Source organism: Dendrobates tinctorius, unplaced genomic scaffold (assembly GCF_039654945.1).
Source record: "Dendrobates tinctorius isolate UK_male_01 unplaced genomic scaffold, ASM3965494v1 ptg000011l, whole genome shotgun sequence".
In the NCBI taxonomy this organism is placed as follows: Eukaryota; Metazoa; Chordata; class Amphibia; order Anura; family Dendrobatidae; genus Dendrobates; species Dendrobates tinctorius.
In genome coordinates this window covers 36,656,755-36,669,388 of record NW_027361679.1, presented here as the reverse complement: position 1 = coordinate 36,669,388, position 12,634 = coordinate 36,656,755, and the positions used below count along the sequence as shown (strand labels likewise).

Genomic DNA, 12,634 nt, shown 5'->3' with positions numbered 1-12,634 from the left:
CAAGCGCTACAAAGAAACTGGCTCACATGAGGACCGCCCCAGGAAAGGAAGACCAAGAGTCACCTCTGCTGCGGATGATAAGTTCATCCGAGTCACCAGCCTCAGAAATCGCAGGTTAACAGCAGCTCAGATTAGAGACCAGGTCAATGGCACACAGTTCTAGCAGCAGACACATCTCTACCACAACTGTTAAGAAGAGACTTTGTGCAGCAGGCCTTCATGGTAAAATAGCTGCTAGGAAACCACTGCTAAGGACAGGCAACAAGCAGAAGAGACTTCTCTGGGCTAAAGAACACAAGGAATGGACATTAGACCAGTGGAAATCTGTGTTTTGGTCTGATGAGTCCAAATTTGAGATCTTTGGCTCCAACCACCGTGTCTTTGTGCGACGCAGAAAAGGTGAACGGATGGACTCTACATGCCTGGTTCCCACCGTGAAGCATGGAGGACGACGTGTGATGGTGCTTTGCTGGTGTCACTGTTGGAGATTGATTCAAAATTGAAGGCATACTGAACCAGCATGGCTAACACAGCATCTTGCAGCAGCATGCTATTCCATCCGGTTTGCGTTTTGTTGGACCATCATTTATTTTTCAACAGGACAATGACCCCAAACACACCTCCAGGCTGTGTAAGGGCTATCTGACCAAGAAGGAGAGTAATGGGGTGCTACGCCAGATGACCTGGCCTCCACAGTCACCAGACCTGAACCCAATCGAGATGGTTTGGTGACTATGAGCTGGACCGCAGAGTGAAGGCAAGAGGGCCAACAAGTGCCAAGCATCTCTGGGAACTCCTTCCCAGACTGTTGGAAGACCATTTCTGGTGACTACCTCTTGAAGCTCATCAAGAGAATGCCAAGAGTGTGCAATGCAGTAATCAAAGCAAAAGGTGGCTACTTTGAAGAACCTAGAATATAAGACATATTTTCAGTTGTTTCACACTTTGTTAATTATATAATTCCACATGTGTTAATTCAAAGTTTTGATGCCTTCAGAGTGAATCTACAATTTTCATAGTCATGAAAATAAAGCTCTTTGAATGAGGTGTGTCCAAACTTTTGGTCTGTACTGTATATAAAATTGATGTGATATGTATCTATATATTCATGATAAACATCAATTAACATGTGTAACCAAAACAGTGATCATAAAAAATACATGACAATCAAGTGATTAAATCTATGTGTAAAGAGATTTCTTACTCTTAAAATAGAATAGAGTACATATTTATTACAAGTGCTTAAATAATTAAATGTGCACTACCATAGTTGATCTCTGAGCAGTTGTGTATATTAAAAAGTAAAGTGCATGTGCAAAAGTATGATTCACCTCTTGATGTGAACAGCCATAGACAGTAAAGTGCAAGTGATAATGCTAAAAAAAAAAAAAATACTAACCGATAGGCTCTTCCCTGCCCCCTGCACACACCACTCCAACGTGCATTTCGCTGCTGCTTAATCAGGGAGTTAAATAAGAACAACATTTCTTTTTGTAACATCTTGTCTTTATTAATTTAGTATTTTATGTTATTTTGTCTTTCTTGTGATACATTTAATAAAATAATCCAATTTTATGAATAGTACTTTGAATGTCTCGTTTGGGCTACAATACCAGACTTGGCTGTGTCTGAGGAAAAAAAATAGAACATTTTTTTTTTTTAATCTTCGATAAAAGCTTTTTATAAAAGCACCTTGTAATTCCTAACAGGAAGAAGGGAACAGAACAACTGGTAGGATACAATAGGTAGCATGAGATGCTTTAGTATAGAAAAAAGAAAAGACACGAGACGAAAGAACTGACCATTTTCCTGGTTTATTTAATTTGTATTCCAACCCCATACTACAAATAAATGTAACTGTTTTCATAAATTTAGAACCAATTGCAAATTAACTATGCAAGGACTCAACCCACCACGAAGAGGAAATAAGACAACTGACCATTCACGGTACCACTTACCAGTGTGTCTATATATCTATGTGGGCACAAAGCAGGACAATTAAATGCCTGTTATTATATCTTCTACTTTATTGTTTTCCTTAAGTTTCAAAAGGAATTCCCTTCTGGATATTATCTTAGGCACTTTGATGAAACAAGAACATACGCTGTTGGCTTGCAATTTTTATCCACTCTTCTGAGAACTTTTCTTCCAGGCCAATAAGTACTTTTGAGTTGGTAATCTCATGAAATATCTTTGTGTTTGCTGAATTAGTACCGGCTATCTTCTTACATTCAGCAAGGTAACAAATATATATGTATTTAAAATAAAAGTCCTGATCTTTTAAACAGCCATTAAAAAGAAAATAGAGGCGTTTATACAGTCTAATGTCAGGAGGTGGAAAAGATACTTAAATGCCCTAAAACAAAAAAGACACGAAGATGTAAATTAGTAAGATATGATATCATGTAACGATACAGGCAACACATTCCCACACAAATTATATCACCGATTATAGAATTCAGAACTAGATCTCAAGGAAGGAGAGAAAGTTATTTCACGGATCCCCTATGGCACACAATCCCATACACTAGTAAGAGATGTCAGGTTCATACATGCCGGTTGTTAAATGGGGTCTCCACTACTATGTTAACGATGAAATTAGCATGCGTCACCATTATCATATTGATGGAGGGCCGTCACCAGCTGCACCCACTTGTTACCAGCTCTGGCAGCACCCGGATGAAAAGAGCGTATGGACTAGAACTCCACTACTCTGTCAGTATGTTTAGTGGCCGCTCCAGCAAGTAAAAGCAGCGCTTAATGCCCATTTACAATGTACAAAACCTTATTACCACAAGTATTTTTATTATTAGTAATACCTTTTTAAGGTGGGCAACAACACGACCAAAACTGATCTCATTTACCATCTGGTGATGAATTCAGGAACAGTTCTAAGTATCCAGATTCTAAAAGGGGGAAAAAAATTGATGGTAAATTTTAGTTGAATATATGCACGGAATACTTTTTTTTAAATGGATTTTAAAACAGCTTTAACAACTCATTTAAGTCTATCGTATTTTTCAGACCATAAGACGCACTTTTTTCGTCCAAATTTGGGAGACAATGTGGGGTGCGTCTTAAGGTCCGAATGTAACATGTGGGGATCGCACACACAGGAGGCAGGAAAGTGTCGTCGCTGCCGAACTCCGGCGCTGGGGAAATCATGTGGTCCCAATGGTTAGCAGCAAATGAATATTCCTTCACTTAAACAGTGGACCCACATGATTTCCCCAGCGCCAGATTCCTGCAGCAGCTGGGGAGACCATGTGTCCGGTGGAAAAGGAGGAGGCAGGAGAAGGGTGCCACAGGAAATATCACCGCAGTTGCATACCTGACAGCACAGCGTGGGCTGATGCTGAGTGCTCCTGTCATTATAGGACCTGTGGAGAGGTAACGAAGAGGGCGGGCTGGAGCATCACATGACAGAACAGAGCCCTCCCTCTTCATTATGTCACTACAGGTCCTGCAGACACCGCACTAAAACCAATGCAGCTTCCTCTTACAGGACCTGTGGTGAGGTAATAAGTGGGAGGGCTCTGTGCAGTCATATGATGCTCCAGCCTGTCATTACCTCACCACAGGTCGTTTGCACTCCAAAAGTTGAATCCTGCTGTGGTCTATTTTCTCTTGTTGCCCCATTAAAAATGTAAAGTTTGGGACTAAAGCAATATTTTTGTGGGAAAAAGTACAATTTTAATTGTATTCCTTCGACATTACTTTAATTCCGGTAAAGCCCATAAAGGGTTACTAAGCTTCTTGAATGTGATTTTGAGCACTTTGAGGAGTGCACTTTTTAAAATGGTGTCACTTTTGGGTATTTGCTGTCACATAGGGCCTTCAAAGTCACTTCAAATGTGATATAGTCCATAAAAAAAATTGATTTTGTAAGTTTTATTGGAAAAATGAGAAATTACTTATCAACTGTTAATCCTTCTTAACAAGAAACACTTGGTACCCACTCATACACCAAATATGGTTGAAAACTACTTTTGAGGCACAGTGCAAAGCTCAGTTGGGATGAAGCGCCATATTGGAGATCAGATTTTGCTGGAATGGTTTAAAGGGAATCTGTCACCTATTTTTTCGTATATAAGCTGAAGCCACCACCATCAGGGGCTTATCTACAGCATTCTGTAATGTTGTAGATAAGCCCCCGATGTAACCTGAAAGATGAGAAAAACGAGTTATTATACTCAACCGGGTGTCTGGTCCGATGGGTGTCGTGGCCCGGGTCCAGCGCCTCCCATCTTCTAGCGATGACATCCTCCTCCTTGCTTCTGTCATGCCAGGAAAGGTCAGAGAGGCTCAGCACCAGCGCACTGCAGTACTTTCCTCTGCCCTCAACAGGGCAGATAAAGTACGCCTGTGCAGGAGCGCGACAGAAGCAAGAAGGAGGACGTCATCTCTAGAAGATGGGAGGCGCCGGACCCGGACATCCATCGGACCGGACCCCCGGGTGCTGCATTGTGCAAATGACCTCTGAAGACGTAGCGGTCTTGAGTGATGCCAATGAGGGGCAGGATGACTCCAGGGGCCGACGGAGGGCAAGTACCTCTATTTTTTTTAATTATTTTTAACATTATATATTTTACTCTTGATGCTGCATAGGCAGCATCAATAGTAAAAAGTTGGTCACACTTGTCAAGCACTATGCTTGACAAGTGTGACCAACCTGTCAATCACTTTTCCAAGGAAAAAGAAAAAAGGTCCAGCTTTGCAAATTCAAGTCCAATTTATGGTTAAAAACAAGTCCAAAACAGAGCAAAAAATAGTGTGTTCACATGAGTAACAAGTAGTAGATTACGCGTTTCGAACAATAGCTTGTTCTCTCAGTTTTGAGAAAGAACAAGCTATTGTTCGACACGCGTAATCTACTACTTGTTACTCATGTGAACACACTATTTTTTGCTCTGTTTTGGACTTGTTTTTAAACAATAAATTGGACTTGAATTTGCAAAGCTGGACCTTTTTTCTTTTTCCTTGGTTACTGCGTGAAGACTGCACGTGGTCTGGGCTATCCACTACACATGCCTTCAGGTGAGCCGACTTTCTCTTTTTGAATCACTTTTCCAAGCGATGCTTCAAATTGCTTGGAAAGTGCAAGCATTCTGCAAGCTAAAACGCTTTTGTTTTTTTGGAAAATGCATGCGAATTCCGCATGCGTTTTACCCGCAGCATTTCTGCAACGTGGGCACTTTGCCTAAAAGATGCTTTTTTTTTTTTTTTCCCCCTCAAAAACAAGTTTTTGCATCTCCTTATTTTGACAGCTATAATTTTTCCATATTTCTGCAGACATATTCGAGTCATGTGAGGGCTTGTTTTTTGAGGGACGAGCTGACGCTTGTATTGGTACCATTCTCTGTAACACAACTTTATTTTTTTTTTTAAAATCACCTCTTCCGATTTTTGGGAGGCATAGAATCATAGAATCGTAGAGTTGGTAGGGACCTCCTGGGCCATCTGGTCCAACCCCCTGCTCAAAGCAGGATTCGCTAAATCATCCCTGTCAGATGTCTGTCCAGCCTCTGTTTGAAGACTTCCATTGAAGGAGAACTCACCACTTCTCGTGGCAGCCTGTTCCACTCATTGATCACTCTGTCAAAAAGTTTTTTCTAATATCTAATCTGTGTCTCCTCCCATTCAGTTTCATCCCATTGCTTCTAGTCTTTCCTTGTGCAAATGAGAATAAAGTTGATCCTTCTACAATGTGACAGCCCTTTAGATATTTGTAGACAGCTATTAAGTCTCCTCTCAGTCTTCTCTTTTGCAAACTAAACATTCCCAAATCCTGCAACCTTTCCTCATAAGACAGGGTTTGCAGACCGGTCACCATTCTGGTCGCTCTTTTCTGAACTTGCTCCAGTTTGTTGATGTCTTTTTTAAAATGTGGTGCCCAAAACTGGACACAATATTCCAGATGAGGTCTGACCAAAGAGGAGTAGAGGGAAATAATGACTTCACGTGATCTAGACTGTATGCTTCTGTTAATACATCCTAGAATTGCATTTGCCTTTTTTGCTGCTGCATCACACTGTTGACTCATATTCACTCTGTGATCTATTAGTATACCCAAGTCTTTTTCACATGTGCTGTCACTTAGCCCTATTCCTCCCATTCTATATATGCTTTTTTCATTTTTATTGCCCAGATGTAGTACTTTGCATTTCTCCCTGTTAAAAACCATTCTGTTAGTTACTGCCCACTTCTCCAGTTTATTTAAATCTTTTTGAATCCTCTCTCTCTCTTCTCTAGTATTAGCTATCCCTCCTAGCTTTGTGTCATCAGCAAATTTAATCAGTTTACCCTCAATTCCTTCATCTAAATCGTTGATAAAGATGTTGAACAATACAGGGCCCAGGACAGGGCCCAGGACAGAGCCCTGTGGTACCCCACTTGAGACATTCTTCCAACTGGATGTGCAGCCATTTACGACCACTCTTTGGGTCCGATCACTAAGCCAGTTATGAATCCACCTAACAGTTGCCTTGTCCATTCCATACTTAGTCATTTTTTCAATAAGGATTGTATGAGAGACTTTGTCAAATGCTTTGCTGAAGTCAAGATATACTATATCTACAGCATTTCCTTGATCCACCCAATCAGTGATACCGTCATAGAACGAAATTAAGTTAGTCTGACATGACTTATTAGTTACAAACCCATGCTGACTCTGTTTAATCACTTCATTCTTATCCAGGTATTGACATACATGTTGTTTAATAATTTGTTCAAAGATCTTTCCTGGTATAGAAGTCAGACTCACCGGCCTATAGTTGCCTGGGTCCACCTTCTTCCCCTTTTTGAAGATAGGAACAACATTTGCTCTTCTCCAGTCTTCTGGCACTTCTCCTGTTCTCCAAGAATTTTCAAAGATTATGGAGAGGGGTTCAAAAATTTCTTCTGCTATCTCCTTCAGTACTCTGGGGTGTAATTCATCTGGACCTGGAGACTTGAATTCATTTAGGTTAGCTAAGTGTTTCCTCACTATCTTTCTGTTTATAGATATCCTGGATTCTTCTATTCCCTTAATAGGACAGTGAATAACAGTTGATGTTACATTTCCTTTCTGAGAGAAAACATGCAAAATAGGAATTTAAAAGTTCAGCCTTCTCAACATCCTGTCTTACCATTTCATCATTTTCATCCTGTAAAAATCCTATAGCATCTTTGACTTTTCTTTTACTTTTGACATATCCCCAAAATCCTTTATTATTGCTTTTGACATCTCTTGCAAGCCTCAATTCATTTTCAGCTTTAGCTAATCTGATTTGTGCAGACAGCATTATATTCTTCTTTAGATATGCCTCCCTCTTTCCATTTTATAAACATTTTTTTCTTCCTTTTTAGCATGTGCTTAAGTTCTGTGTTCATCCATCCTGGTTTCCTTAAATGCTTCCTATTCTTCCCTCTTTTCGGAATTGTTAACAACTGTGCTTTGAGAATTTCATTTTTCAAGATTTCCCATCCTTCCTGGACATTTTTGTCTTTAAGGATATCCAGCCATTGGATCCCTCCAATTCTCTTTCTGAATCCCTTAAAATCTGCCTTTCTGAAATCTAACCTTGACGTCTGAGTCTTCACAGGTCTTCCGCCTCTAGTTATCCAAAATTCTAAAATAGCATGGTCGCTACCTCCTAGGGTCCCAGTCACTTTTACCTCCTCAACCATTTCCTCCCTGTTTATAAGGATTAGATCCAAGGTAGCAGTTCCCCTTGTTTTCTCCCTTACCTTTTGGAAGATAAAGTTGTCAGCAAGAGAGGATAAGAATTTCCTTGACCTGTTAGTTTTGCCTGAGAGATTCCCAACAAATGTCTGGATAGTTGAAATCTCCCATGACAACTATGTCATATTTTTTGGAGAACTTGGCCATTTGATGCATAAAGAGTTCATCCATATCTTCAGCTTGCACAGGCGGCCTGTAGTAAATGCCTACAATGGTGTCCTTTCCATTGTTCTGTCCTACTATTCTTACCCAAACAGTTTCCACAGAACTCCCAGTCTCAGAAGCTTCAATCTCTGTGCAGATATACGCGTTTCTAACATACAATGCGACACCCCCTCCTCGTTTATCAAGTCTGTTTCTTGCAAATAAGTTGTATCCTTCTAGTCTTGTATTCCAATCATGTGTATCGTCCCACCAAGTTTCAGTGATTCCAATGACATCATATTTCTTTTCCTGTGTTAGTAGTTCCAATTCTCCTTGTTTGTTGCCCATGCTTTGTGCATTAGTATAGAAACATTTTAGTTTGTGATTGGTTTCTCTTTCTCCAATATTTTTATTAATTAGATTCTTTCGTCTATGTTCTTCCTTTCCACTTCTAATAGCAGAGTTCTCAATAGCATTTGTCAGGTGTATGGCTTTTTCTGGTCTTTTGCTTCCCTTCCCATATTGTTCTAGTTTAAAGCTCTCCTTACAAGTGTAGCAAGGTGACTTCCAAATATATGCTTTCCAGTCTTCATAAGGTGCACCCCATCTCTAGCAAGTAGTCCATCGTATAAGTAGTTCACTCCGTGATCCAGAAATCCAAATCGTTGCTGACGGCACCATCGACGTAGCCAGTTGTTCACCTGCAGAATCTTATTCCACCTCCTTGTTCCATGGCCATCCACTGGGAGGATGGAAGAGAAGACCACCTGCGCTCCCAGTTCTTTCACTTTCTTGCCTAAGTCTTCAAGGTCCCTGCAGATGGTTTCCAGGTCAGGCAGAATGAAGAAAAACTAGCAATTAAGGAATGGGTTTTTTTATGCCGTTCCACCTGTGGTAAAATTGATAAGGCAGCTTTATTCTTTGTGTCAGTACGATTACAGTGATATAACATTTAATGTTTTGTCGCTTTTACACATTTTAGCTGAGAGCTATAACTTATTTTTCTGCTGGTGGAGCTGTATGGCAGCTTGTTTTTTGCGGGACAAGATGATGTTTTCAACGATACCGCTTTTATTTACATTCATCTTTTTTATTGCGTTTTATTCCAAGTTTTGTTCTGCAGTATGATGAAAAGGCATTGATTTTTTATGGTGTTCACTGGAGAGATCGTTCCGGACGCACAGATACCAAATACGGTAGGTGTATTTTAATTTTTTTTATTCATAAAAATATTTATTTCTTGGTATAATTTTTTTGTGATTTTTACTATGTTCTTCTTTTGGACTGTCACAGCTCTGATCGCAATTATTAAGCATAGCAGTACAGGAGCATTGCTATGCTTTATAATGGTCAGTGCTGCACCGACACAAGTTAGATCATGCATTGCACATGATCTACCTAATTTGCAAGACATGGCGACATGGATGTCAATACAGGTGCTTCTCACAAAATTAGAATATCATCAAAAAGTTAATTTATTTCAGTTCTTCAATATAAAAAGTGAAACTCATTATATAGAGTCATTACAAACAGAGTGATCTGTTTCAAGTGTTGATTTCCGTTAATATTGATGATTAATGGCTTACAGCTAATGAAAACCCAAAAGTCATTATCTCAGTAAATTAGAATTTTAACAAAAAACACCTGCAAATGCTTCCTAAGCAAAAGGTTCCCTTAGTCTGTTTCAGAAGGTTCCACAATCATGGGGAAAACTGCTGACTTGACAGATGTCCAGAAGGCAGTCATTGACACACTCCACAAGGAGGGTAAGCCTCAAAAGGTCATTGCTAAAGAAGCTGTCTGTTCACCGAGTGCTGTATCCAAGCATATTAATGGAAAGTTGAGTGGAAGGAAAGAGTGTGGTAGAAAAAGCTGGACAAGCAACCGAGATAACCACAGCCTTGAAAGGATTGTTAAGAAAAGGCCATTCAAAAATTCGGGAGAGATTCACAAGGAGTGGACTGTTGCTGGAGTCATTGCTTCAAGAGCCACCACACACAGACGTATCCAGGACATGGGCTACAAGTGTTACATTCCTTGTGTCAAGCCCCTTATGACCAGTAGACAACGCCAGAAGCGTCTTACCTAGGCCAAGGAGAAAAAGAACTGGACTGCTGCTCAATGGTCCAAGGTGTTTTCAGATGAAAGCAAATTTTGCATTTCATTTGGAAATAAAGGTCCCAGAGTCTGGAGGAAGAGTGGAGAGACAAACAATCCAAGCTGCTTGAGTGCTAGTATGAAGTTTCCACAATCAATGATGTTTTGTGGAGCCATGTTATCTGCTGGTGTAGGTCCACTGTGTTTTATCAAGACCAAAGCCAATGCAGCCGTCTACCAGGAAATTTTAGAGCACTTCATGCTTCCCTCTGCCGACAAGCTTTTTGGAGATGGAAATTTAATTCTCCAGCAGGACTTGGCTCCTGTTCACACTGCCAAAAGTACCAATACCTAGTTTACAAACAGAATCACTGTGCTTGATTGGCCAGCAAACTCACCTGACCTTAACCCCATAGTGAAACTATGGGGTATTGTCAAAAGGAAGATGAGAGACACCAGTCCCAACAATGCAGATGAGCTGAAGGCTTCTATCAAAGAAACCTGGGCTTCCATAACACCTCAGCAGTGCCACAGGCTGATCGCCTCCATGCCACGCCGCACTGATGCAATAATTGGTGCAAACGAAGCCCCGACCAAGTATTGAGTGCATTTACTGAATATACATTTCAGTAAGCCAATATTTCGAATTTTAAAATCATTTTTCAAGCTGGTTTTTATAAAGTATTCTAATTTACTGAGATAACAACTTTTGGGTTTTCATTGGCTGTAAGCCACAATCATCAACATAAATAGAAATAAACACTTGAAATAGATCACTCTTTGTAATGACTATATAATATAGGAATTTCCCTTTTTGTATTGAAGAACTGAAATAAATTGACTTTTTGATGTGTAGTGCACCGGTAGCACCGTATGCAGCGATGAGGCAGGGACCCACAAAGTTCAAACACAATACTCCTTTAATGTGTTTCTTCACAGCATTACATGTCCAAATACACACAAGTGCATATAATCTCAGTGCATAGTATTAGTGTCCATTTCACCGCACTACATACTACACGGCATCCTTCCATTTACATACACAAAATACGCTGGACTTCTTTGACCAGTAGTCGTGGGCGACTGCACCGCCGTGTTAATGTCTCTTACTCACAGCTGTACACTGTCCTTGATATCCTCTGGATTACAGCCGGGTACCATATCCACCTGTTTGCTAGTCCTCCTTCGGGCGCAGGACAGTCTACCTCCGGTTCGCCTTGGGCACAAGACTTTCACCTCTGAGACCAGTTACCGTGGATTGCAGCAACGCTGTGTACGCTGAGGGTGCCAGGCCTATTGGCTCAACTCTGCCTGTGTTTTTTCACACAGACAAAGCTCTGCTGAGCCACTGCTCTGCACTCTCATCTACACCAAACTGAAACTGGCCCTGACACACCCAAACCCTTTCCTGCAGGGCTTTTAACATAGGAACCTGTGGCCTTCAGCCACGTGGAAAACACGGGCCTGGTATGAAATGGACTGCACGACTACCAACTTGTAGTCTGTTTCACAACACAACATCCCAGAGCAGGTTTTCCCTACATCTGCCTTGGAACTAGCATGTCCAAGGCTAGCACTTATTTTTAGTCTGCATTGCAGTCACAGCTATGCCCGTGACTGCAATGCACTCCTATGGCCTTCATACGCCTCCATGCAGATCCTGGGAAGAATAAACAGTGACCTCCTAACTTTGACACTGGTTACTGCTTCACCATTGCAATCACAGCTACGCCTGCGACTGCAATGCCCCCCTATGCCCTCAATATTCTTCTGTGCGCATCCCAGGGAGACCAAACAGCGACCCTTACCTGTGACACCGGTCACTGCCTCACAGATGATATTCTAATTTTGTGAGACGCACCTGTATGGCAACATCAAGCCACCATGGCAACGATCAGCCCTTCCCTCTCCCTACATTCTAAATGCTGCGATAGCTATTGATCAAATCATTTAGAGGGTGAAACTACGGGAAGCAGAGCGGGCACCAATCCTGGCAGCGAGTGTCAGCTGAACATCAAGCGTGATAGCACGCGTGCACAGCTTTTGTGCCGCAAAATCGCCTGTACCTAGCCATTACTCCAAGATAGGTAGTCCAGTACATACAAACCTGGTCAAATGGATACGTCCAAGGTCGTGAAGGGGTTAAGGGCATAAAAAGTAAAAGTTTTAATGTTGCTAAATGTTCTAAATTTTGGTTGAACACATACCATATCGCCCAAGATTTACCACTAACATGAAGTACAATGTGTCACAAAAAAACAACCTCAGAATCACTGGAATCTGTCAAAGCGTACCTGAGTTATTACCATAAAGTGACAATGGTCAATTTTCAAAATTGATCTGTCAGGAATGTGAAAACAGACTCAGGGAGTGGGGTTGAAGTGGTTCAAGCAACCATTCTACTTGTTGCACATTTACTTTGCTTGTATCAGACCATTTTAAGTTATGCTTATAACGAAAAAAAGGAATTAATCACTAATGTTATGTGAATGGTAGAATACTTACGCATGTGGCATCTGTTTTTAGCCATGGCAGCTACAGCATCCTCATGGGTCAAAAATCTTACTACAGCTTCCCCAGATGTTCCTCCTGCATCTGCACTGTATTCAATATTTATCTTCAGTGGCATCACAGGGTGGAAAAACTGTTTAGGGGAGAAAAAAAAAAAAA

At 41.0% G+C, this 12,634-nt stretch overlaps 1 protein-coding gene across 1 annotated transcript in view; it reads right to left on the bottom strand.

The window, feature by feature from the left end:
- Positions 1-1,795: 1,795 nt before the first annotated feature.
- GRSF1 (G-rich RNA sequence binding factor 1) overlaps positions 1,796-12,634 on the bottom strand; it is a 50,865-nt gene continuing 40,026 nt past the window's right edge. The window contains exons 8-10 of the mRNA XM_073540980.1: positions 12,470-12,608; positions 2,820-2,906; positions 1,796-2,356 (exon numbers count right to left, since the gene is read on the bottom strand). Of these exons, the coding sequence (XP_073397081.1) occupies positions 2,857-2,906; positions 12,470-12,608 (189 nt within the window). The 3' untranslated portion in view covers positions 1,796-2,356; positions 2,820-2,856. The remainder of the gene's footprint in view (positions 2,357-2,819; positions 2,907-12,469; positions 12,609-12,634) is intronic.